The 26,544-nt window shown below is 43.0% G+C and overlaps 1 protein-coding gene across 3 annotated transcripts in view; it reads left to right on the top strand.

Annotated features, from left to right (window-relative positions):
* CCDC178 (coiled-coil domain containing 178) overlaps positions 1-26,544 on the top strand; it is a 382,168-nt gene that overhangs the window by 65,716 nt on the left and 289,908 nt on the right. For all 3 annotated transcript variants that reach the window (XM_089776273.1, XM_089776275.1, XM_089776274.1), the window contains exons 6-8: positions 3,282-3,502; positions 9,645-9,787; positions 16,690-16,843. In XM_089776273.1, coding sequence (XP_089632399.1) covers positions 3,282-3,502; positions 9,645-9,787; positions 16,690-16,843 — 518 coding nt within the window. The remainder of the gene's footprint in view (positions 1-3,281; positions 3,503-9,644; positions 9,788-16,689; positions 16,844-26,544) is intronic.

The following is a 26,544-nucleotide window of genomic DNA, read 5'->3' on the forward strand; positions in this document are numbered from 1 at the left end:
TGGCTAGAGTTTTCCCTACAATATGTACCAGTTCCAACTTACATACAAATTCAACTTAAGAACAAACCTACAGTCCCTATCTTGTACGTAACCCTGGGACTGCCTGTATAATGAACTTTAAAGCAAATTCTAAATTATACTGCAACATTACACTCACCTTATGACATTGTTTTTTATTGGCTAATTGGAGAAATAGACCATGATCTTTTGTACAAGAACAAACTGCAACAAAGATATAAAGCCCTATTTCTCTCAGATGTAGAAACTGAAAAGTATTCCAGCAGCAACTTACAGGTCAGATTAGAACAACACTATGGTTTTGCAATTTCATTGCATGGGTGGCATGGAACAGGCAAATATACCACTGTTCTATGCAGTATAATAATATTAGCTGATACTATCCAAACTGCTTGTAATCTAAAGCAAAAAATTTAAGTAATCCAAGTGTTTTGTGGATATTCTTTTTGCCAGAGAATCTCGTGAGTAGCTTTCAAATGAACTAGTGGTTTTGTATAATGCCACTTTAGTTCTTTGGTCTGAAATAGAAAAAATGAAAGCCTCAAATTGGTATCCAAAACCAGGTGATTGTATTTTATGGAGGTCAGCTTCTTTTGTACCCCAGTTTGTGAGGATTTTGTACTTTGGTTGATAGAGACATATAATTCAGCTAACAATGAGTATCAACCTTCAGAACACATTCAGAGAAGGTGCCTCTCAACTACAGAGTGAATAATATTTAACAGTTCCAGTGTTATCATGCTACTGCAAATAAGCCTTGCTGTACATGCCATGATTTTAGAGCTCTAATCTGACATACTGCACCTTCATGGATTCTGAATCAACGGCAATGAGCTGAAGCAGTTCATCAATAGTGCTGCGAAGTCTGAAGTAGCCAGTCTTCAGGGAGATATGTTTAGTCCAAATGGACTTGTATCACTTCATGCTGGTGGAAATCTCATCCATGAAGGAGATGAAAATATAGACATCGGTGGAGAGCCCATTGATGGAAAGAATATGTTATACTCAGTGGCTAGAGTGGAATTTCAAGAACAGCTATAAATAGTCCAGCATCACAAGAAAAATCACTGGTGGAATTTTGGATATGAGGATATGGTCAGTCTACTACATTTATGTTCTAGGAAAATTTTCTCCAGTTCATGTAGCTATTCTAAATGCCCATGCAGAGTGAAAGGGTGATTGGAAACTTCACCTTAACACAAAGCATGCCATTCTTCCATGCTTTTTTTTTACTGCAGAGTGGCCCAGCTGTGTCAGATGGATACCAAGCTACAATCTTAATATGTAAAATGTCCTGGAAGAAGTACACAATGCGTTTGACTCTGAGGCATTTGCTGCGCATCAGATTTCTTGTTTTTTTCACTGGAATTTTGGGTGTTGTGCAAGCAGAGAAAACTACAATCAAAAAGGGCAGCAGTGGGATTGGCAAGAAAGAAGCCACCATCTGTCAGATTGGCCCCCAGAAAACACATTGTGAGAGAATATGCAAAAGCTGTGAGATGAAGAAGTGGCCTGACAAGAAATTGGGAAAGATTTAAAGAGAATGTCAAAAGAGCATGCTGACAAATAAAGACCTGAATGTCTTTTCACATAGTAAGCCAGTATCTTGTATACCCACTGCAACTTAGATAGAAAATGTAGGTGATGAATTACTTTTGTATTCTTCAAGTGCCCACATGCCTACATTAGTACAAGTCACTGCCCAGTCAGTCATTTCTCTAATCAGAATGATCTTCCCTGCATATTCCAAGGCAATAAACACAGTTGTAAACCCATGTATTCTTAATAGAAATCATAATGATGACATTTCAATTAGACTGTGGTGGGGCAACTGCCCCACACTAGCCGGAAGGGGTTAAAGCAGGCTGGAGTGAGAATGCCTAGAGCTCTGGCCAATCAGGGAGAAGCTTTTAAGGAGCCATTCAGGGTGTAGCTTGCTGGGGCAGCTCTGTATAAAAGGAGCTGATAAGCTGAGCATAGACAGTTAGGCTCTGACCAGAGAAGGTGCAGGACCTGGTTCCTTCAGAGAAGGCACCTTTGATAGAGTAGTGCTGGGCAGGCTAAGGGGGGGCTAGAGAGGGAGGCATCAGCTTGATACCTACTGGCCTTGCTACAAGGGTCAGGAGGGTGCAAAGGATCATTGGACAAGTGGCCCAGGGAACTAGAAGCAGTAAAGGGGAATAGAGGAGGACAGGACAAAGCTGCCACTCGAAGGTCCTGGGGTCACGATCCAGAGTGTTGGACAAGCCTGGGTCCCCCCTTTCTCCCTTGCCTCACACCTTGCAACCAAAGTATGATTGATATAGACTGTGGCTTGTCCTTGAGACAGAAGGCCTGGGCTTGGAAGCCACAGCTGGCCACAGTAGTGGGTGAAACTTAGAACTGCTGATACCCTTCTGGAAGGAAGGCATTGCCCATAGACACTGTGACTTGCTCCTGCGACGGAGCTAGGCTTGGAGGCCACAATTGGCCACAGTGGCAAATGCTACATTAAGGACTGCTGATTAACCTCCTCCCCCCAGATGGGGAAGGAGAAACCATTGCAGTGGGCACTGCTAGAAAGCAGTGTTATGAAGAGAAAACCGAAGTTAGGGAGTAACGAAGGTCTAGATTAGGAGCATGTAGCACTGCCAGGGGAGACACCAGTCTGAAGTTATCACCCTACTGATGAAAGGACTATTTCCCTGGAGCTACCAGCAAGAGGCACCACAGCAGTGAGTCCCACCCCATAGCAGAGACTTATGCACATTTATTTTTAGATTTTGTTTTTCCCTTTAGATTGTGAGGCTTTGAGATTACAAATAAATACAATTTTACGTCTTGAAACAGAGTAATCAAAACGAATGTAAATATTTCAAAGTGGTCATTACATTTTTAACTCGATAATGATGTAATTGCTTATGCCTTTTTCTGTGGTATTATGGTATGCTTCATCTAAAAATAGACCTAATACACTTTCAAATTACAGTGTGTGTGAGTGTGGTTAGAGATTCTCAGAGCTGTCACGACCGCCTTGTAAAAGTGCTTTTCAGTTTAAAGAATTGCTAGTGTAATGTACTATGTATTTAGCACAATTTTTAACTGCTGTTCATTTAATACAAGTTTTAGTAATTTATTTTGTAATACATATTCTCTTATTGATCCTTAAAGTATGGTTGACAACAGTGTTCATAAAATGTTTGCAATATTTTAGCAACACAGTTTTTACAAGATCATTAAATATGTGTATATTTCATACCACTTGTCTCACTTTTTAAAAACAGAACATGATATGTGTATTCAAGATATCTCAGAACTACAGTGGCATTTTGACTGTGCAAATCGTCAGCTACAACAAGTAAAAGCCCAAATACTTAAGATCGAGGCAGCTAATGGAGAAATTCAAGAGGATATAGACTTCATGAAGAAATACAGCCCTCTGCTGGAAGAAAAGCTGAATCTTGAGGGTGATTCTATGAAAGATGTATTACTGACACATGGAAAGGTAAATAGAATTGTTACAAGTATGTTGCTACTAAAATCTTCCTGCTAATTAAGGACATCTGTTGCCAATGCCAAAGTGCTGTTCCATATATTACATGCAAAGGATGGGAACCTTGGAGATGTACTAAATACAGGAGTTTTCTGTTTCCTTTAGTTCTAATGTGTCTTAATATTCCCTATAGATAGTTTTTGTAAAATGCATGTAATGTACATTCTTCACATTTTGTAGCCTAAAAAGAAGAATTTATATTAAAAAAAAGTGTGTACTTCCAGCATTACAACATTTTGGACTATACCTTTGTAATTCTTTTAAATGTGATACACAGGAATTCAGACTACAACATTTAAAGACATTGTAGCTCTTTCACAGATGTTGAATAGTGCTTGAAGTACTAATATGAGGTTCCAGAAAGAGTTGAAACATATATTTCTGAAAAATTTAAGAAAACTTTCTTCTTCGAGCAGCGTCCCTATGGGTGCTCCACTGTAGGTGTTGGGCTCGTCCTGGCGCCGCAGATTGGAGAACTGTTAGCAGTAGTCTGCTGGACCACGCATGTGCACCTGCTGTCTCATGCTGTTCATGCCATTTCTGAACGTGCACAGTCCAGCTCCCACCAGTTCCTCCTAACCATCCTCGGTCGCAGGCAGAGCTAGCTACCTCTCCTCAGGTTTTTCATATCAAGAAATCAAAGTTAGATAGATAGTTGTAGTAGTTATAGTAGTCAGAGTAGTTGTAGTAGTTGTTTGTTTATGTAGTTCCAACTTCTTTAAAAAACAAAACAAAACTGCATCATTTCAGTATGCCGGGATCTCCCAGATTCAAGAAATGAGGCTCATGCAAGGAGTCTTTGCCCACCTCCAACAGGCACTCCTGTTGAATTAAGTTCCTTGGTGAGGGGCATATTCCCCAGAAATGCCGTCACTGCTCTAAGCTTACAGTGCTGGCTAGATGGGACAGGGAGATGAGGCTGAAAATGCTCTTATTCAGTAAAGCGTTACAGCAGATGACATCAGATTCCTCCCAGCAAGACAAACTCTTGGAGCCAGACAAGCCGGGCACTCTCTCTGGCCCAGACTAAGAGGAGGGCTTCACCTTCTCATTCATTGCCACCCATACAGGTCATTACAGGAGAAAAACCCGGCACTTCTGGCACGGCTTCTATGCACCGCCTTGATAAGCAAACATTGACCCAGAGCATATTGACATTGGCACTGGTACCTCCAAGGGTGCATACAGCGGCACTGATTATCAGCTCAGCACCAATGCCGAGACACTAGGAGGCACTGACTCAGGTGGCACTCGCCCCTTGGCACCAGGGATCTCGGCGCTGCAAACCATACCGGTTTCAGCACCACAAACAGCGCATACATGCTTTATATCATCATCCTCGTAGGCGTGTTCGCCGCAGATGACTAAAGTGAAACAAAAGTCTTGGAGGGTAATTACTCCCTCTCCAAGTCCTGAACGTGCCATCTTTTTGCCAGCATCGCCATCACCATCATCGGTTCTGTCGATCCACTCGACAGATGAACGTGGGTTCTACTCCCCGAGGCTGCATTATTCACCAAGGCGAGAACCTGCCTCTTCACATGATTACTGCCAACACCGCCATGTGTCTTTATCACCCCAACGTTCAAGGGCCAGGTCTCGATTGCCAAGATCCCCCTCGCGATCACCTTATTCTCTATACTACACACGTGATAGAAGATAGTCTCCTGGATATTCCCCTTCATATTCAAGATGCTACGATTGTTACTATGCTCATAGTGATTACTACCGGCACTGTTTATACTCTAGAGAACGATCGCAACAACGATCCCCACATTGCCAACAACCACATGTGGAAGTGGAGAAAAACAAGTCTCCTACACTTCTCAGTATTAGACCTCCCACTCCTTATGGGAATGTACATATGCCGGCACCTCAGCACCCTGAGCTGGAGGAAAGTCAAATGTCTGACCAAGATCAACCTCAGGACATATCAACCACTGACTCATCCTCTTCATCTCCACGACGCAGTATTTCCAGGAGATTCATCACCCACGGACAACATCCATCAGTTCCAGGAACTGTTCAAATGGGTGGCTGATAGCCGAGAGGTGAAACTCACTGAGGTCCAGAAGAAACAACATTGTCTACTTAAAAACCTTCAACCATCACAAAAGTCTAAGGTCACTCTCCCTCTTGATGAGGCAATCTTAGAAGTAGGAAATGACATCTGGCAAATATCGGCCCCCACACCCACAACCAATGAGAGGGCCGACAAAAAGTACTTTGTTCCCTCCAAAGGAGTGGACTTTCTTTTTGCACATCCGCATTCAAATTCATTAGTAGTTGATGCTGCTCAGAAGGCTAAGGCCCCTCAATACAAGAACACGGCCATGGACAGGGACTGTAAATGCTTAGGCCTGTTTGGACGCAAAGTATATTCAGCAGCCACATTAGCACTGAGGATGGCCAATTACTCTGCCCTACTGGCAAACCATAACGTAGACAATTATTCAAACTGGTGCCTCTCTTAGAGCATCTGCCAGACACCAAATGCCAGATACTCAAAGCAGTGGTACAAGAGGGCTATACTGCCTCCAGGATAGTGCTCTAGATCACGCTCAATATTGCAGATACCGTGACCTGGACCACTGTCACCCCCATGGTAATGCGCAGAGCATCCTGGTTACAGCTAGCAGCAGTACCTAAGGAACTCCATTCAAAGGTCCAAGATCTGCCCTTTGACAGACAGAGTCTCTTTGCAGATAAGACTGACCAAGAGCTACACTCTGGAAAAGATACCAGAACCACTTTAAAGACATTAGGCATGTATATGCCTCCATATCGTCAGAAGCACCACATGCCTTCCAATATACTACACCACCGTAAAGGCAGCAAGAACAGCAATGCCCCAGACAACATCCACAGAGGCAATGACCACAGAACAACAGACCTTCGAACTAGCAAAACAACTGGTAACAGGTTGGATGCGATTGTCGAGGGCCTGCAGACCATCCCCATCCTCACATCATGGGCGAGATTTTTCACCATCGCTTGAGGCCGTTCAGACAACGATGGGCCTTTATCACCATCGACCGATGGGTCCTGGAATTGATAGCAAAAGGTTACGCCATTCCCTTCACTTCACTTCCTGCACCCTCCCCTCACTCCCTGTCCCTCTTCAGGGACCCCTTTCATGAGACCCTTTTACAACAAGAGTTCTCCCACTTCCTTTCCATAGGCACGATAGAGAGAGTACCGGAAAAGACATTTCCTGACCCACAAATGTCAGGCGGATGGAGGCCGATCTTAGACCTGAGACGGCTCAACTGCTACCTCTGCAAGCAAAGATTCAGGATGGTGACACTGGCTACTATCATTCTAGCACTCAACAAAGGGGATTGGTTTGTGTCCCTCTACTTGCAGGATGCCTACTTCCATATAACAATTCACCCCGCTAACAGGTGCTTCCTGAGGTTTCTAGTAGGCACCGATCATTTCCAATACAAAGTTTCGCAATTCGGCCTTTCCTCAGCACCCAGAGATTTTTTCAAAGACACTCGCCGTAGTGGCAGCACACCTCCGACGATTGGGAATCATAATATTCCCCTACCTCAACAACTGTCTCATCATGGCATCTTCCTTTGATGATACATTACAAACCACCAATGCAACCAGAGAGATATTTGAGATTCTTGGACTCACAATCAACTTCCAAAAATCATCAATGCCGCAACAGTCCCTAGAATTCATAGGCGCACACCTAGATTCGACCACCACCAGGGCTTACCTGCCCCAATACAGATTTCAATCCTTCCTTGTGAAGGCCCTTTTGATGGGACCCAAAACATCCTCCTTACATGCTTACAACTTATGGGACATATGGTGGCTACCACTTATGTAGTATCCAATGCGAGATTACATCTTTGTCTACAGCACTGGATAGCCACAGTGTACATACCTGGCAAACATGACATACACAAGATGGTGACTATTCCACAGGATGCAATACAATCAATAACATGGTGGATGATTCCCGACAACATGTTAGTAGGGGCGCCCTTCCACCGACCTCAGCCCACTCTGGAAATTACCACAGGTGCATTCCTATTGGTATGGGGTGCACATCTCGGGAACCATCATGCTCAGGGCAAATGAACAATGGCAGAGAACTTCTGCTACATCAACCTTCTCAAGCTGAGGGCGGTGTTCAATGAATGCAAGCACTTCCGTACGCTTATCATTGGGCACGTAGTACGAATATTCAGACAATACCACAGTGGTATTTTCTATAAACAGACAGGGTATGTCTACACTAGCCCCCTAGTTCGAACTAGGGAGGCTAATGTAGGCATTCGAAGTTGCAAATGAAGCCCAGGATTTAAATATCTTGAGCTTTATTTGCATCTTCCCATCCGGGTGCCATTTCTAAATCCCCTTAATCAGAACTAACTGCCCGCGGCTACACGTGGCAGTCAAACGTTAACTTGAACTAAGTCCTTAGTTTGAGTTAACTGTTACACCTCAGGTAACTGGTGTCCTGGGGGGCCAGTAGCAGGGGACTACCTCTGATTCAGCAAATTCCCTTGTTTGAGATAAGTCAGGTCGCAACCCAGAAGCCTCAGAGGGACCAGCATTTGCAGTGATGTATGGGAGGGAAAGGGGTGGCAGAAGCATCACAGAACAGCTCATCCATTGAGATTGTTGTCATGGGCGAGGAGGGAAGGACAGGAACAATAACTGGGAGTGGGGGAAAAAGCACCAGGGAGGGAGTGAGAGGAGGAAGGAAGGCGAAGAGGGAAGGTTCACCACCCCACCTTTCTGGGCTGGAGGAAGGGGGGGGTAGAGAAACAAGAGATACAACTCACAACACACAATGAAAAAACTGGCTCCTCCAGCTGCACTGGGGAGATGAGGGGATAATTATATTCACAGTAAGGGGTAAGTGCAACTGGGGGGTGGGGAGATGACCAAGAAAGAAGGTGGCTCATACACCAAACAAAAGAAAAAAGGGGGGTATGGGCACACAGGAAAGGGGGAAAGACAGTGGAGAGGCAGAGCAGGCAGTGAGGAAGGGCCTGCTCAAGGAAGGAGTGGCAGCCAGACACTGCTGGTGGGGAGGTGGGAGGAGGGCTGGTATGCCCAAGGGTGCCTGAGTAGCAGGCCCACAATGCCTGCAGCAGGACCCAGCAGAGCAAAAGGAAGAGAGGCAAGCAGTGGGGCCAAGAATGGAAAAGTCACCTGTAGCAACTGAGGCTGGCAGAGGAAGCAGTAAAGGTAATGATGGCAACAGCAGAAATGTGGGGGTGGAAATCAGGGGGAAGTTAACCACACCCCACTTCTGCACCTCAAAAGGTTTGCACTAGGAAATAATTTCAAAATTACTAAATTTGAAATAACTCCCAAAATAACAAAATTGAAATAGCGTTCCCCCACTACAGAGGAGTCTCCAAAATAGTCTAAGGCAGGCTCTGTTACTGTGGATGTGCTACCTCGACTTAAAGCCCCAGGAAGCACAGGGATTTAATTACTTTGAATTACTCTAGAGAGTAGTTATGTAGAAATAGTAGCAGTGGAGCAGCTACACTAACGCTATTTCAAAATAATTATTTTGAAATAAGCGTTATTCCCCAAGGAAGGCAGGAGTGCAGTTTTTTTAAATAACCGACCCGTTATTTCAAAATAACGGGCTTAGTATTGTGGATGCTCCACTTATTATTTTGAAATAAGGGAGCTTATTTTGAAATAATTCCTAGTATAGACCAGAGTTAAGTGATGATTCTGTCAAGTTGCTGAGTACAGACTCAGAGGCTTTCAAGTTGTGTTCTGCTCCACGAGTCTTTATCTTTCCATATAAGTGGCCACTTTTTTCATAATAACTTCTAAATATTGTAAGAAAATGAAAGCTCTCTTGTTAACACTGGCTTCTTGATATGATCAGTTTTTACACACACTCTGTCATTATTGTCTAATCTGACTACTTATTTATTCACTAAATAAATATTGTGACATCCCAAAGCACTACACTCAAACATTCACACAGTAATAAATGTCAGAAGATTACTGGATGAGAATAGTTGTGTTTAGAATATTATATGCATTTCATAATGAAAATGGTTTATAGAAGGTTTTTGTTTTTGTTTTTGTTTTTCAGGAATCAAAATTATATTATGATGTTCATAGAGAACTTCTGAGACTCCAGCAGATTTTAAAACAAGTCACTGAAGAAGTTGAGAAGCAGAGAGAATCTATGTCTGATACAATTAAATATGCTGAGATAGTGTTGAATCAGTACCAGTAAGAGCTGTTCAAAATGTTACTAATATATTCTGATACAAATTAAAGATTATTTTGACAGTTTAGAAATATAATGACAATAGAGTCACAGTATATTTGCATTCCGAAAATGCCTGTTTTAAATTCTGTTCTTGTTTGAGTGTCCTCTGCATATCCTCACACTGGGAATGTGCTGACTAGTGCAGTTTGGATTTTTGGACCAATGCATTGGTATTTTCTGATAGTACCACCTATTAAAGTGCTCATGCTTCCTCTCCTCATATTCCCCTCAGCATATGAGAATGTGGCTATAAAAAAAAGATGCTGTGCTAGCTGCCACCTTAGTTACTTTCAACCACCACAGTTAGATAGATATGGATCTTTATAGATCTCCTGGATTCACAGCTTTGAATTCCTACTAACTCTGCATTGGTGATTAGACTAGCTAGCTGACTTTATAGGTTAGAGTATTAGTGTTGGGATTTAAACTTTATAAATATTTATAAAGACTATAATACATTTATTGACAGTGGATGATTGATTTTAATGAAGAATGATTTTAAAATATGTGCAGCATATTCTGAAGCCTTACAGACACCCAATCCATGTGTCAGATGACTTAAGTGCCATGGAAAAGGACATTTCCCTTCATATTGTCTTAGTTTTAGTGTGCTCACTACTTGGGCCTGTAAGGAAAGAGAATATATACTTCTTGCAGTCAAGAGACTCTGTGTGCTCAACGGCTAGAATTGGAGGCTTCAAAGAGAGAACCATGGGAAAGGGTTTGGACTTGGCATGGAGCTCTGATTCCAAGCCAACAAAGATTATGGTAGCTAAGTCCAATGATTCAGCTAAGGTGCAGGCTACATTTGAGACAGTCCTGGTTAAGGAACCCAGGTCCCTTGATAACATGCGAGAACTAAGCATTGTGCTTCCAAGGAAAAGAAAGCACAAATTAAAACACTTCTTGGATAATTCATTGGCTCCGTCTATGGATCTGAGATTTGAGGACATAAAAGCTCCAAATTGTTGAGATGATAAGAGCCAAAGAAGAAACCATCTTAACCAATTCTTTAATCTTTCCTAGTTTCTACCGTTATAGTTACGATGGAGGTTGATGTGAATCTGCAACATGTAATGGATCTGACTGATATCCCAATTAGAATAATTAAAAGGTCCGTCTCTCTCATTCTTCTTCTCCCAGCCAAAGAAGGAGATGAGGCATTGTGCTGGATAGATCTCCAGAGACTGACTTTCCACCATGTTTCAGAGAAAGATACTTTTGGCATTATGCCTTCTTCAGATTCCAGGTTTGGTTATATAGTTTCGTGGTAGAATCTGAATTTTGAAAAGGAGGTAGATCCAGTAAGGATTTAAGAAGATTAATCTCTTTGTAATGGCCCTTTGAGGATCGTTACCTTGTCATGGTGGAGGGGCTTGTATACTCCATTGAACTCTAGGCCTATGTCATTTGGAAAACAGTATTCTTAGTCAGTGTTCCCTTTAAGCTGCATAGCAGCACAGCTTTGCAGGTGATTTATCAGCACCACCCAGTCAGTCAGCTCTGTGCAAGGAGCCCTGAGCCTCTGACTGGATGGGGCTGATTAATCACTTGTGAAACTGCTGCCAAGCATCTTAGAGGGAACACTATTCCTAGTAGAGTTACCCTAGGTAAACAGATCTGTGGGAATGTTCCAGACTAAAAATGATCCATCTGAAGACCCTTAAGAAAGCCCAGAAATTGTTCACATGAACCTTTCCTGGATTAGGGATACTGAGATGCACCCCTAAAGCCAGTTCTAGGGCTGGTATTAGGTGAGGGATGGCCAGGCCACCCATGTAACTCAGCCAGGCTCAGCCCAAAAATGTTGATGTGGCCTCAACATGAAGGATGATGATTGGATATGAAGCTAGAATCATAGAATCATAGAATAATAGGACTGGAAGGGACCTCGAGAGGTCATCGAGTCCAGCCCCCCGCCCTCAAGGCAGGATCAAGCTCCGTCTACACCATCCCTGACAGATGTCTATGAATGGAAGCTAGAATGGAAGAAGAAGGGATGGATCACAACGAGCTGGCCCTCTGAAATGGAAACTGGCTCTTGGGATGTGCAATGTCACTTGGCTGGTGGAAAAAGAGCCAGAGCTGGTGGGAGAGCTGGAAAGGTACTGGCTAGATATAGATGGTGTCACCTCCACATATAGCATTGGCTCTGGAAACAAACTTCTTGACCTACGGTTGTCTCTTTCCTACTCTGGAATGACCCTGTGTAAGTGGCCCTGTCTGGCTGAGGGGATATTTGCAAGTCCCTGGCTAAGTGCTGTGCATCTGGAGTTTGCCCTGGTTGACAAGAGGATCACCTCTGAGTCTTTAGGTCTCAGAGAGGAAAACCATAACTGTTGTTCACGCCTATATGCCTAGCAGCAGGTCAGACTACTTGGATTTTATGGAGATGGTGGAAGCGATGCTTGGTAGAGTGCCACCTGATGACTCTCTAATTCTACTGGGAGACTTTAAAGTTCACTGGGGAATAATGGAAATATCTGGAGTGGAGTAATTGGGAGAAATGGCCTCCCTGATTTGGACTTGAGAAGTTTTTGGATTTCTGTGCTAGTTGTGGATTATTCATAATGAACACCATGTTTGAACACAAGATTGCTCATAAATGTACTTGATACCAGAACACTTTGGGTTGAAGATCAATGATTTGCTTCATAATTGTCTCATCAGATCTGAGGCTGAATGTTCTGGACACCTGGATGAAGAGAGGGCGAGAGATGTCAACCAGTCATTGTGATGAGTTGGATGCCAACTGGAAAGACATGGGAGGCCAAAATGATCAGTGCAGGTTGCTGGGAATGTCTGGTGAAGGACCCTGTGTGGAAATACGTCAGTTCCCACCTTTGGAAGAATTTCTCCAAATTCTTGAAGTCTTGGACATTGAGTGTGAGTGGACAGTTTTCAGATCATGAATTGTTGAGGCAGCCACCAAAAGTTTGTGGCCTGTAGGCAGTTAGTGCCTGTCAAGCTGGCAACCCTAGGACATGTGGACACCAGTGGTGAGGGGAGATGTCAAGACAAAGAAGGAGGGCTTCCAAGAAGTAATCATAAACTGGTTTCCTAATGGGATTGAGTGGTACAGATTGTCAGAGGGCTGCAGTGATCATTGAAGTGAAAGCCAGGCTTGGGAGGAGTTTGGAAAACTATGAAGAACAACTACTGGACAACCTCAGAGGCATACCATTCATCACCTTTATGGTTGATGGGACATTTGTGAGGCTTTTCTAAGCAAGATGATCAAACATTGACCTTGAACAAGGAGATTGTTGAGAGGTGGAAGGAGCACTCTGAAGAACTTCTCAACTTGGTCGACATGCTCTCCTTTCAGGAGGCAGTACCGGAAATGAGATCAGATTTATTTCTGTTGTTGAAGTAGCTATTAAATGTCTTTGTAGTGGTAAGTCGGGGTGGACAAGATTTGTCTGGAGATGTTGAAATCACTGGACAAGGGTGTCATGGTTAACATACCTATTCAATGTTGTACGGAAGGTGGGTGCAGAACCTCTGGAAGAGCTAACTGGTCTGGTGGTCCCAATCTTTAAGAAAGGAGACCAGAGGACGAGATTACTTTGCCCTTTATCCTAATGAAAAAGTTGGAGAAGTGACTCAGACATTTAGTGTTTCTTCTGTGCAAAGCTTCAGAAAGATTGTAGGTAAGCTAAACATCTGGGGTTAATAAATCATCTCTCGGTTTTTTAAAAAAGAGATTGTCAGCATAATTTGACCATAGAGCTGATATAGGGAAACTGATTATCTAAATACATAAATTCAGTGATTGACTTCCTTACCAAATTGAAATTTACATATTTGAAAAACACAGTGCATTGTTGAACTCAGGGTCCACTTTAGTTGTAATAATCTAGCACACAGCACCACATTTCTGCCATCATTAGAAATTTCCCTGTGATGTTATAGGGTGAAATTACATTGCCAGTTTAGGGAGTACCATGTCTGGTTAAACAGAGCTATGGGATGGTGAAATAACAAGCAGGAAGTGAGGGAGCTTTCTGCTCTCATGGGAGTATGTTTCCACCACCATTACAATAATAAGTATAGCATGTATGTATTAGTTTCTGTGGCACACTTTAACTTGATCTCCTTCCATTTCTTACAAATCCCTGTTGCTTCCTCAAAGCACACTCTCACATGTATAGAAGTTATAAAGAATGTGAAAAAACTGGTAATAGAGCCTAACATTTTCTCTAAGCGTTCCTTCCCCCACCCCTTTCTCTTTCTTTCATGTCTTCATCTGAATTGGAGGGGTCACCGATGTCCATTACATGATTGAGTTTCAAATAGTTGTGAGGACATGGGACAAGTTTTTGGCCATTTGTTGCAGTTCATGGCCTAATTACACTGTAAACTTTTTCTGGTATTGAGGGGTGGTCCATTGCATCATGCTGTCTGCAAGATGAGCTAGGTGTCAAACGTCCCCCCCAACCCCTCCCTCCCAAGACCGTGTGGGAGCGAGTCCTCACATTAATGGCACTGAGGTCCCGGTCCCTACCTTTGCTCTGGGCTTGTAAAGTTAAGGGGTTAGGTATCGGCCCATGCAGGTGAGCTTACGATAGGCCAACCTACCGCCCTGCAAGCCGTATATCTCCCTGGGGTTGGGTAATAGTCACCGGCCATTTGGGGGAGGTCTTGACCTTCATCACGGGGTACCCGCCACGGCCTTATGCAGGGGTTCACTCGGGGAGAGGGGTTCCACGGAGAGAGGGGTTCACTCGGGGAGAGGGGTTCTTCCCCATCCCTCCTGGGGGGGTGTTATGGACGCCATCAGAGCAGGTGCCCTCGTATGAGACCACTCCCGCAGGCTCTCACACACTCCACCGTCAGCCCTGTGAGACGAAGGGGCACGCTGTGTGCGTTCTGGGGTTTGGGCTACCTGTCCGCCCCCACAGGTGGCTGATCCCTCGGCCTCCTCATTCTTGGCAGTCCCAGCGCCTGCCCTCCGATCTTCCAGCACCCCTGACCAATTCTCAGGGCCTCCGGCCACTTTGGTCCGAGCTCCCGGCGTCTCCCCTTGCTCTCGCCCCCGGTTCCCCCTCTTAGCCACTGCCGCCCTCCCTCCGGCAGCTCCCCCTGTTTCTGCCTCACCTCCGGCGTTCTCCGCCGCTTCCTCCTCCTTTGCCAGCTGATCCCGCGTTTCTTTTAAATGCCGGGCACGGATCCTGGTGCATGCACAGCACCACCGGGGGGGCCGCCTGCCTCTCTCCCGACACCTAAGATCTTGGGGCCATTTGGGCAGGAGCATGGGGCTGGGTTCACCCAGTCACACTAGGATTTATCAATAGGCCATTGGATACCATTTGATAGTATTCAGATCAGTCTGAATTCCCTTCTCACTTCAGTGTCAAAGGAAGATCTTTATCACTGATTTGGACTTGGCTTACTGTGTTGGCTTTTCCATTTGGTTTACAGATGCCAGCTGGTGCAATCACTTACCAATTTATCATCTGCTTGTATGACAATGAGGCTAAGTCCAGAAAAATAAGTTGATGGGCATTTTTACCAGACTGTGGTTTTCTACTGGTTGAGCCTGGAAAGCTTTTAAAAACAAATTCTGGAAGGAGAGTGCCCAAGGGATATTCTTTGGAGCAGGGACTATAATTTTTTCTTGTTTATAAGGTGCCTTGCACAATGGGAGTTGAGGCCAGTTAGTGCTACCTCAATATAAATTATAAATCATAATGATAATTCTTGTCAGTCTTGGCACTAGCCTAAATATTTTATCTGAGTTTCTTAGCACCTGAGTGTATTCTAGGTTGCCTAACTGCTAAGAGATATGGAAGGAGGTAAGAGTGACCTGGGGACATAGCAAAATGACTTTCATCCACAAAGCAAAATGACAGTGAACCTGATTGGTTAAATGAAGATAGCTGCACATTAGAGTAGACCAACAGAAGGAATTGCACTTAGCCATTATGCTTGATTATTAAATGTAGAATGTGTGAACTAAACCATGTTTTCAACTATTGGACTACATGTTGAACCTCTCTCACCCGGGACTCCCTGGTCCGGCAACATCCTTGGTCCAGCAGGACCACAGATATTGCTAGACCAGAGAGCTCAGCCATAGAGATTGAGAGCATCTGGGAGCAGAGCTTGTTTGGTCTGCGGCAGCCTGCAGGGGCTGGTGAGAGAGCCTTGGGAGCAGCTGCTGCTCAACTGCTTCCAGGGTTCTGAGGAATCCTGGAAGCAGCTGCTGCTGGCGCGCATGAGGCCAAAGCTGGAGAACCCGGGGGCAGCTGTTGCCCCACACCAGGAGCTGGGGGCAGCAGACCCAAGCAGGTGTGCTGGAGATCAGGTCTCTGGGTTCTCCTGAAGCAGCTGCCAGGAGGGGAGCCCTAAGAGAGCCACCATGCCTGACCTCCCCTGATCCAGCAAATTTTCTTGTTTTGAGACCACTCCAGTCTCCACGGTGCCGGATGGGACAAGGGAGGTTCAACCTGTAGTAACTGGTTAGAGGCTCAATTAGCAGGCTCTTTAAGAACAAATGAATAGCTTTGAAGTCTGACAAGAATAAGAACAAAAAACAGTCAAACTCTGTTAGGTTTGTGGTTCCTATGGCCGATTACCTTCTCCTCTGATAATGCCCAATACCAGAGGGAATGAATAGAACATTACAGTTTCCAGTGATCCATGACCCATTGTCCAGTCACAGCTTCTGGCACATGATGTTGCCTGAATAGATCATTCAAAATCTATTAATATACAAGTATTCGAGTGACTTACACAACATAAAGAACTAAAATAATTGTTTACTGATTCAAATTTGTTTTGCATTCTCCTTATGAAGAAGGGCTATGTTGAAACACCTCCAAGTAAGTGAATTACATTACTCTTGTTTTTCTATTAGGAATGATTTAAAACATTCAGAATTTCTTTGGACTACATTGTGTAAAAAGATAAAAGAAACAGAGGAGAAGATTACAAAGGAAGAAAGACAGCTTGAAGAGGTAGTGAAGCAAAAAGAAGAGGTACTGGAAGATGTTAAATACTGGAACAACAAAGTGAGTTTTGAATATTTATAAACAAGCAAATAAATATATTTTAAACTGAAATTCTGAATATTTTCTGTATGTGAAAGTTAAGGTTTCCTGTAGTAGAAAAATGAAAGTATTTATTTTGAGTAAATTGAAAATGTTTGATAACATAGCTTTGTTTATGAAGAATAATAATATAGCATCTTACAATACTTCATGTGACTGCTTCATATTCCTACCTGGCAATTCAGACCTTTTCAAACCTTCTGGGAGAAATGCATGCTCAGTGGACCTGCTTTAGTGCTGTGTTGAATCAGTGAACATTGGGAGCTGAGAGGTACTGTGATTATCTCTCTGTATGTGGTATGATTTCAGTTTTCTCTTAAAAGTCTCTTTATTTTTCTTATTTTCTACTTTTTCTACTTTATTTAGCATATTTTGTGAACTCTGTACTGTTACACACTGTATTTTAATATCAAAGGGTATGTCTACTCTGCAGAGTTTTTCTGGAAAAATGGCAATTTTTCCGGAAAAACTACATGTATGTCCACACTGCAATTGCGTTCTTTTGAAAGAAAATCGGAAGAATGCAGGGGGGTTTCTTGACAGAGGTAAATCTCTTTTTACAAGGAAGAAGCCTTTTTCCGAAAGAGCTCTTTCAGAAAAAGGTGTGTGTGGATGGGGAAGGCGGAGGGGTGAGGGGAGGGAGTTTGAAAGACGAGGCCTCCAGGAAAAAGCACAGGTGCCCTGGTGGCCACTCCATCCATAGCAATCACAACTTAAATGCGAGATAGCGTCCAATCAATGTGGATGCTATCTTTCCAAAAAGCACATTGCTTTTTTTATGCGCTTTTGCTTTGTGGATGCTCTCTTTCAGAGTAAGTTTTTCCGGAAGATATCTTCCGGAAAAGCTTCTTCCGAAAGAAACCTGCAGTCTAGACATAGCCTGGATTAAAAGGCGTACCACCAGTTAGCTATGGCAAATCCAGCTTCCAAGAATCTGGATAACAAGCACAAATTTAAGTAATGTGTTGTGCTCTTCCATATTTGCTGAAGTGGATTCATGCAGCCACTTATACTGCCTCAGGGAAAATTTCCATATCACTGCTGGAGGGGCAGAATCTTCAGTCTTTGGATCTAGAGTGATATGCACTGGAAATACCAAACCTTCCTTGTCAAGAAGGCCTCATTAGCCTGGCCTTTTAATCTACTGTCATGTCCACTGTCTATGGTTGTGAAAGACAGGAGGCCTTTTATTTCAAAAACTAGACAAATCAGCAATAAGCCCGTGCACTGAAGAAATCTGTACAGGATTGGGTTTCCTGACAGTGGTTCCTAAGTCTGTGACAGTAACTCGTGTCTCTTTATGATGAAAATGTCAGCTCTAAGGTGTGGGCTTGGCTGTGCTCTCAACTCATTGGTGCTGTACTTTGGCCAAAATACAGACTTCCAGGTGCTAAAGAAACCTAATGCAAAACCAATCCTTACTGATGTATGAAAGGTAGATTTTTTTGACATAGAAGAGTCTTGTTTGTTGGCACAACCTGGTGTGGAAACTCCTTCAGTTTAGTGCCAGGATCCTTTCACAATACATTAGTACTATTCTCAGCAGTTCTCATGCACAAGGATAAGAAAAAGAGTAGGAGAGGGTTAATGCCAGATACCTTGCTAAGGTCCCAGAAGAGGAGACATCATCATGGGTCCAGGAAGCACATGGCTAAAGTGTCTCTGAAAAGCAGTGTAGTTGTGCATTGTCCCTTACAAGGAGCAATAATTGAAAAACACATTTGAACCAACAGCATTTAAAAAAAGTAACTGCTTTTTAAATTTTATTTTACATCTGTGTTCTGCAGTTCAACAGTTACCCACAAAAAAACAACCATTTCAAAAGCTCACAAAAAGAGGACAAATTAAGTAAGCAGAAATGAAAAACAGTATAAACATGTTCAAAATATATAATTGACACATTATTCTTGTCAATCAATATAAAATATGCTGTTACCAAGCCTATGTCTTAATGTCCAAGAAAATTTTAAAAGGTTATAAAATTTTCCTATATAAAATCCGTATTTATTGATTTCATCATACAGATTAGAGAGAGAGAGAGAGGAGGAAGGTATTTATTCCAACTAATAAGCAGGGTGGAGAAAGATTGTCATGACCTCCAGAGGCTGAGAGATTTGCTTTCATAACCAGTACAGGGAATGTACAGAGATTAAAAACAGTTCACTTTAAGTTATGGACATTTTCATCTGCTGAGCCAACTGAGGAATTGTTTTTTGAGTTTAAGGCCCATCCTTTTCCCAGACCTCAATGTGTCTGATTTGGTTAGGAGCCAAGTAGTAGCAAAGCTTTCTCTGGTCCTTGTCAGCAGGTACTCAGATGGCTAGTCCTGTACATCTCAGTTTGTGTTTGACATCACACTTAACTTAAAGCTCTGATATTTATAGAAACTATTTTTAAGTGGAGCTGCACTTTGAGCATATTTATTTGATTACAAAATAAAATAAATATCACTGTAAGAGAGGCTGAATTAAGAGCCCCACAAAATATTCTTCATCTACACAAATATCAAAATAGTCTTATATATAACAATTAAAAATTAGGAAATGTGGTTATTTTAAACACTCAATAAAAGACAAATTTAAAGCCAGAATATTTAAGGCAAACAAAACTAGATATACAACATTTTTTTAATCTAATTTACATGGTCTTGTACTGTTCTTTTTACTACAAGAACAGAGTAATTTTAGTTCTGTTCCATTCATTTTAAATTACTATTTTATCAGTTTTTATTTTTACATTCTCCTTTTAAATGTATTTTGTTTGTTTTTAAAGGTAAGGCCTAAGTCTGATTCTTAGATTACTTTTTTTGTTTCAGTTTATTACTTTATTTGGTTTTAGTTTCTTTAATTCAGATATCACTTCATGTTTATTGGATTCTCTAAATTTTCACTTTCTTTTTATAGACATTATATTTTCTTTATTGTTACTTTGTTTCGAAATATTGGATTATTAAACATCAGACTTGAAAGTTCAAAGAGTCAGTGCCATTGTAATTATAAAATAAACTTGAAGCAGAAAGTGTAACGTAGAATCATAAGAATCCTATATTGAGTTTTAAGTTTTTTTCTGTGTAGTTCCTCGGTGTATATAATGTTACATTAGTAGTCAGTTTCCTTGATGGGACAGATTCTTTTTCAGGTAAGGATTTTGAAGTGGTGCAATGAAGACTTTGTTCTTGAATGTTTGTGTTCAATGCTTATTACTTCATATAGGTCCTGATCTAGAGCTTGCTGAATTAAATTTAATTTAATTAAATTAATTGAGTTCAAATTAGTTATATAAGTCTTTTTTGTTGTTGCATAAATAATTGTCTCTTTGATAATAAATTTTTGTGTTTTATTGTTTTGTGTAATTAAGGTAAAGTTTCAAGCAATTTAATAAATATGTCCATGAGTTAGTTTTTAAAGTGGTAATACTGCCTAATCTTAAGATTGTTTGAGACTTCCAATCATAAAACCTTGTTTTCTTTTGCTTATAACTTTGCCAAATTTTAATGACTTGAGCAAAAAATTTTCTTGACCCATGTTTATCAGTCTGATTTTAATTCAACCAAAGTACTTTAGCTATTTCTTAGAAACTGGCTAGGGAAAAATACATTGTTGTGCCTGTGATAAAACATTGGTGATCTTTTGTGCTGAGGAACATAAGTGCCCCTGTGCTTTGGAACAGGGATTTAAAACATTATTTGGATGGCCTTTGTATCAGATATGTGCTGTTCTTTATTCTCATGAAAATTTGTCCCAATTTGTCCAAGTTATAAATATTTGCAAAAAATATTATTTCTAGGCAGCTATGCACTGGAACTGAGAGCAGGGAGCCTTATCCTTTCTGTACTTTAAGTGTCCCGCCTGCTGGGCTAAGAGAAAGAAACTGCCTTATTCAAATGCAGTGGGAATGACAGCCAGACTAGTATCAGGGGAGTAGATTGGAACTGGGGGCTGGCAGGAATGGTGAAAAAGGAAACTGGGATTGGGAGTAGTGGGAAGTGATTGGGACTGGCTGGGAAAGAAGTTTGGACCTAAATGTTAGGAAAGAAAATAAGGAGGACTGGGATTCTGTGGATGCAGGCAACTAAGATTGGATGAGGAACCAGGATGTGATGGGCAAGGAAACTGGGACTGGGAATCAGTGAGGCAGTGGGAAGGATGGAGACATATGACAATGAGATGAGTTGTGGGGGAAAACCATGATTGAGCAAAGTGGCTTTCATAGGGAACCTGGGGAGGGAGAAAATTAGAATGTGTGGGCCAGGGAATTGGTAATTGAAGATGAAAGAGTATGATAGGGAGTGAGGAGAGAAAGAGACTGTGACAGAAATTCTGGAATGGTAATACTAGAGCTTGTACTGTAAATAGATTGGGTCTGGGATGAGAAGCCTGAGGGAAAGAGACTGAGGGTATGTCTACACAGCAAAGTTATTTCGAAATAACAGCCGTTATTTCTAAATAACTATTCTAGCATCTACACAACCATTCCATTATTTTGAAATTGAATCGAAATAGCGGATGGCTTATTTCAAAATTGGTAAACCTCAATCCACAAGTAATAACGCCAATTTCGAAATTGCTATTTCGAAATAGGTGCTTTGTAGACACTTATTTCAAAATAGGGGGCCTCCAGCCTTCCCAGGGTGCCCCGGTGGCCACTCTGGCCTCAACCAAGAACACTCCTCTCCCTCCCTTCCCCCGGAGTCCTTAAAGTGGTAGACTCTGGCCACAGTGCCAGTGCCAGTGCCAGCTCCAAGCCTGCCAGCCCAGAACCAGCAGTCACTGCCCTTGACCCAGTGGCTCCAAAACATGAGTCAGCAAGCCAATGGCAACCAGCCCCTCCACCGCTCCCCAGGAGCAGTCTGCCAGCTCCCAAGAGCCTGCCAGGGCCTGGAGAAGGCAGGTGCCTTCCTGGTCCAGGGCGGAGATCATGTACCTTATTCAGGTTTGGAGGGGATGCCTCCAACATCCATGATCTCTGCACTAGACGGAGGAACGCAGCCGTCTATGGCAAGATAGCTGCCAGCTTGGCCACCAAAGGCCACATGTGAACAGGTCTGCAGGAGCAGGTCTGCATGACAATCAAGTTGGTCTGGCGAGACCCCCAGCCCTGAAATTCCCCTCCTCCTTCTTCCCCTTGATTCCCCCTTCCAGCTCCCTCCTCCCAGGTTTCCCCCTCCCCTCTCCCACCTTCTCTCTTCCCCTCTCCCACCTCCTTTCCCCAGTCTCACCAGAGTTTCATTCCCCTCCCCCCCAGTTTTGTTAAATAAAGAGAGTTTGTGTTCATGAAAATATGTGTATTTTATTTTACATCAGGAAGGAGGGTTAGGGAGGGGTGAGTGGAAGGATGTGAGGGAGGAATGAGGCATAAGCCCGCAGTGAGACAGACCGGGGAGGCTCTTAGGGTATGTCTACACTACCCCGCTAGTTCGAACTAGCGGGGTAATGTAGGCATACCGCACTTGCAAATGAAGCCCGGGATTTGAATTTCCCGGGCTTTATTTGCATAAGCGGGGAGCCGCCATTTTTAAAACCCCGCTGGTTCGAACCCCGTGCAGCGCGGCTACACGGGGCTCAAACTAGGTAGTTCGGACTAGGATTCCTATTCCGAACTACCGGTACACCTCGTTCCACTAGGAATCCTAGTCCGAACTACCTAGTTCGAGTCCCGTGTAGCCGTGCTGCACGGGGTTCGAACCAGCGGGGTTTTAAAAATGGCGGCTCCCCACTTATGCAAATGAAGCCCGGGAAATTCAAATCCCGGGCTTCATTTGCAAGTGCGGTATGCCTACATTACCCTCCTAGTTCGAACTAGGAGGGTAGTGTAGACATACCCTTAGTCTCCTCAGAGTGGAAGCTCTCCCTCATGGCCTCCTGGATATTGACAGCTCCCCGATGGACCTCCCGGATGGCATCTTGCAGAAAGTGCAGTCAGGCTCGCAGCAACGTGTCCAAGAGATGCACCAGAGTGCCTACGGGCAGGTCCGGCTCCATGTTGCAGAGTGCTGTGGTGTCCCAAGTGAGGGCAACCAGAGCACGCAGAGACAATATGCTTTGCTGTCCCTCATCGAGGTAGACAAGCAAGCAGGGAAACCTGAGAACTGGCTGTCCAGAGGGGGTCCCTTTTAGCACAGGCCTCAGATGGCCTCAGGCAGCAGCCACACAAAGAAACTCCTGACCTGATGCCCTGCCGGACCTGGTTCCGGCCGGCCTTAAATGCGATTCAGTGTCCATTCAGCGTGGACTCGCTATTTCGAAATAGCAAAAAGCTATTTTGAAATGCATTTTGTGTGTAGGTGTGTTATTTCAAAATAAGCTATTTTGAAATAACTGTTTCGAAATTAGATATTTTGAAATAACCCTGTAGTGTAGACGTACCCTGACTGAGTATCCTAGAAGAATGTGATTAGGACCAAGCCAGGATGGAGTTGAGTGAATAGGAGGATAAGGAGGGGTTGAAGTGAATGAAGCAATGGCGGAGGAGGGGTCAGGCTCACAAGAATGGTCAGAAATGTTTGTGCTTACTAGAGAACACTCCTTTCCTGAAACTGGATTGGAACCTGAGATTTCTGAGTCTCACCATTCCTCTGTTGTGAGCAAATATCTGTACAACCAACTGGCAAAGAGTTCCATCCCCATTTAGTGCTGGTGTACAAAGAGGATGACAATCTCCTACTGCTGTAGATTATTCCATTGGCTCAAATGGCAAAGGATAATTAAGTGGACTGAAAGTTTACAGTCCTGATAATGACTCATTTGATAATACCGCATGATGGAATTTTGTTTTTTTTAACTCTTGTTAATTACATGCACACAAACTATATTAAAGAAATGTTAGGAGTGCAAAGTCAAATACCCAAAAGTTAAGTATAGTGCAGTCTTTAAATACAGATTCACATACTGTTTTCCACAGAATCAATCAGTGCACAGGATGAACCTGCTCTGGAGATGGAGCACAATTAAATAGTCAAGGGGGATGTTGAATATAGGACCCATGCTTCATTCATTGCAGAAGTTGGAAGATGTATTGTGTATAAGGAGGAAGGGGACTTCAGAAAGAGAAAGAATGATCCTGTAGTTAAAGCAGTAGAATGCTGCCCTAGAGAACTGGATTATATCCCTGCCTCTGCTGTAGAGTTCCTATATCATGCTAGGAAAGTCACTTAAGCTAAACTTTTCACAGGAGGTCACCAACTGTGTATTCTTCCTTTTCTGAGTGCCTATGCTGAAACCCAAGGGTCTGATGTGCAGAAATGCTTAGCACTTATAGCTGTAACTGAAGTGGGTGCTTTGAATATACAATACTGTATAATAATTCTAAGTAGTTTGACTAGTCAGTTCCTAGCTTTCTCATATTTGGCAACCAAAGATACTTTTGAACCTAATTATTATTGTTTATTATTTGTATGATCATGACATGTTAGAGCCCTCAATCACGGACTAGGACCCCAATGTGCTGGATGCTGTAAAATGCAGAACAAAAGGGACAGTCTCTGTGCCTCAATTTCTCATCTGCAAAATCAGAATAATAATACCCACTCATTTCACACTGGTATTATGAACAAAGATTTCATGAATGTTTGGGAAGCACTCCATTTACTAGATTGATGGGTGCCATAGAAAAAACCACAAGGAAGTAAATAATTGTATCTTTAGAGAAGAAATTGTGTAGTAAATAAGAAATAGTGCCACACGGAGAACTATGAAGAAAATAAAATATTGAATAGCTTCTCATTAAATTATCACAGTGCAGTCTCTGCCCTGAATGAGATGGGGAAAATAGTATGTGATCATGTAATTAAACATTTTATCCTAAATCATATGCAAAAGCAGCTGAATTAAGATTGCACAGTCAGTATTTAATATTTTTGAGTACTTGATATTGTAACCTTAACAATGTTCTTCTAACATAGGTGGTGTCTTTTTTTTTGTTTTAATATATATTTAGTTTTCTTTTCAGTTATGTTTACGGTGAAGAGTACAGAATCAGAGGCTCATAGGTGTCTAACTCTCATAGTCTTTTAATGAGAATTGATTAGACTCTTAAGATGCTTAAGGGCGTGTCTTCACAGCAGTGTTAACTTGAGTTATTAGTGCTGTGAGCCTAGCTTAACTGAGGGCTGGTATATACTGAAAAGTTGCATCAGCATACATCCACACCTTTTGAGAGGCATAGTTAAGGGTAATTTAACCCCTGGAGAGGTCAACAGAAGATGATGTGCTGTTCTTTGTTCTCATGAAAATTTATCCCAATTTGGCTGTAGTAGTTCATGTCAGCAGGAAGCCACGCTGACTCACTACAGGCTTCCAGAGTCCGGAGCCCCAGGCCTGGCTGCAAGCCAAATCTCAGTTCTAGAGGCCTTGCCCTTATACGGGGTGGACAACAAACAAATAATCAAGAAGTCTCTGGTAACCCAGGCAGCAGTCTAGAGGCCACACTCTCATTCGGGCAGGGCAATAAATAAATAGTCAAACAGTTTAGAATAAGCCGGGCAGCAGTCTATACACACTGGCCTGGGTCAGGGCGAGGCACCAAACAATCTGGCAAACAGGTAAATAGTCCACAAGGTTTAAGGCACCAGCCTATGTGCTGGTGGAGTCAGGTATCCTAATTGGCAGAGAACCAACACACACAGGGGTTTTGCCCACAGGGGGAACCTGCCACCCAAGGGAAGGGGTGGCATGGGGTACTCAGGTCTGCCCACTCCTCAGTGTCCCAGCCCAAAGCCCTAATAGTGGTGGCACCACGGCCATTGGATCGTCAGGGCTCCAAGTTGTAACGTGCCATCTGGGTCACTGGCTCTAAGCTGCAGCTCACTGCCCAGCTGACGTCCATGTCCTCAGCCACCAAATTAAGTGTAAAAATGTAATAAGAAAAGCCAAAATGGAGTTTGAAGAACAGCTAGCCAAAAACTCAAAAGGTAATAACAAAATGTTTTTTAAGTACATCAGAAGCAGGAAGCCTGCTAAACAGCCAGAGGGGCCCCCGGACGTTCGAGATACAAAAGGAGCACTTAAAGATGATAAAATCACTGGGGAGAAATTAAATTAATTCTTTGCTTCAGTCTTCATGACTGAGGATGTTAGGGAGATTCCCAAACCTGAGCCGGCCTTTGTAGGTGACAGATTTGAGGAACTGTCACAGATTGAAGTGTCATTAGAGGAGGTTTTCGAATTAATTGATAAACTTAACAGTAACAAGTCACTGGGACCAGATGGCATTCACCCAAGAGTTCTGAAAGAACTAAAATGTGAAATTGCAGAACTATTAACTCTGGTTTGTAACATATCCTTTAAATCAGCTTCTTTACCCAATGACTGGAAGATAGCTAATGTAACGCTAATATTTTAATAGGGCTCTAGAGGCGATTTTGGCAATTACAGACCAGTAAGTCTAACGTCAGTACCGGGAAAATTAGTTGAAACAATAGTAAAGAATAAAATTGTCAGACACTTAGAAGAACATAGTTTCTTCTTCGGGTAGTCCCCGTGGGTGCTCCACGTCTGGTGTCGGGCTGGTCCCGGCGCTACGAATCGGAGCTTGCCAGAGCTGTGTTCAGCCGGACCGCGCATGCTCGAACCGGTTTCGCGCCTTTCATGTGCCGCGCGCAGTCCGGCGCCCGCTAGTTTCCTCTAATCCGCCCCTGGTCACGGACGGAGCTCTCCTCCTCTCCT

This window comes from Pelodiscus sinensis, chromosome 2 (genome assembly GCF_052426305.1).
Source record: "Pelodiscus sinensis isolate ZL-2025 chromosome 2, ASM5242630v1, whole genome shotgun sequence".
Lineage (NCBI taxonomy): Eukaryota > Metazoa > Chordata > Testudines > Trionychidae > Pelodiscus > Pelodiscus sinensis.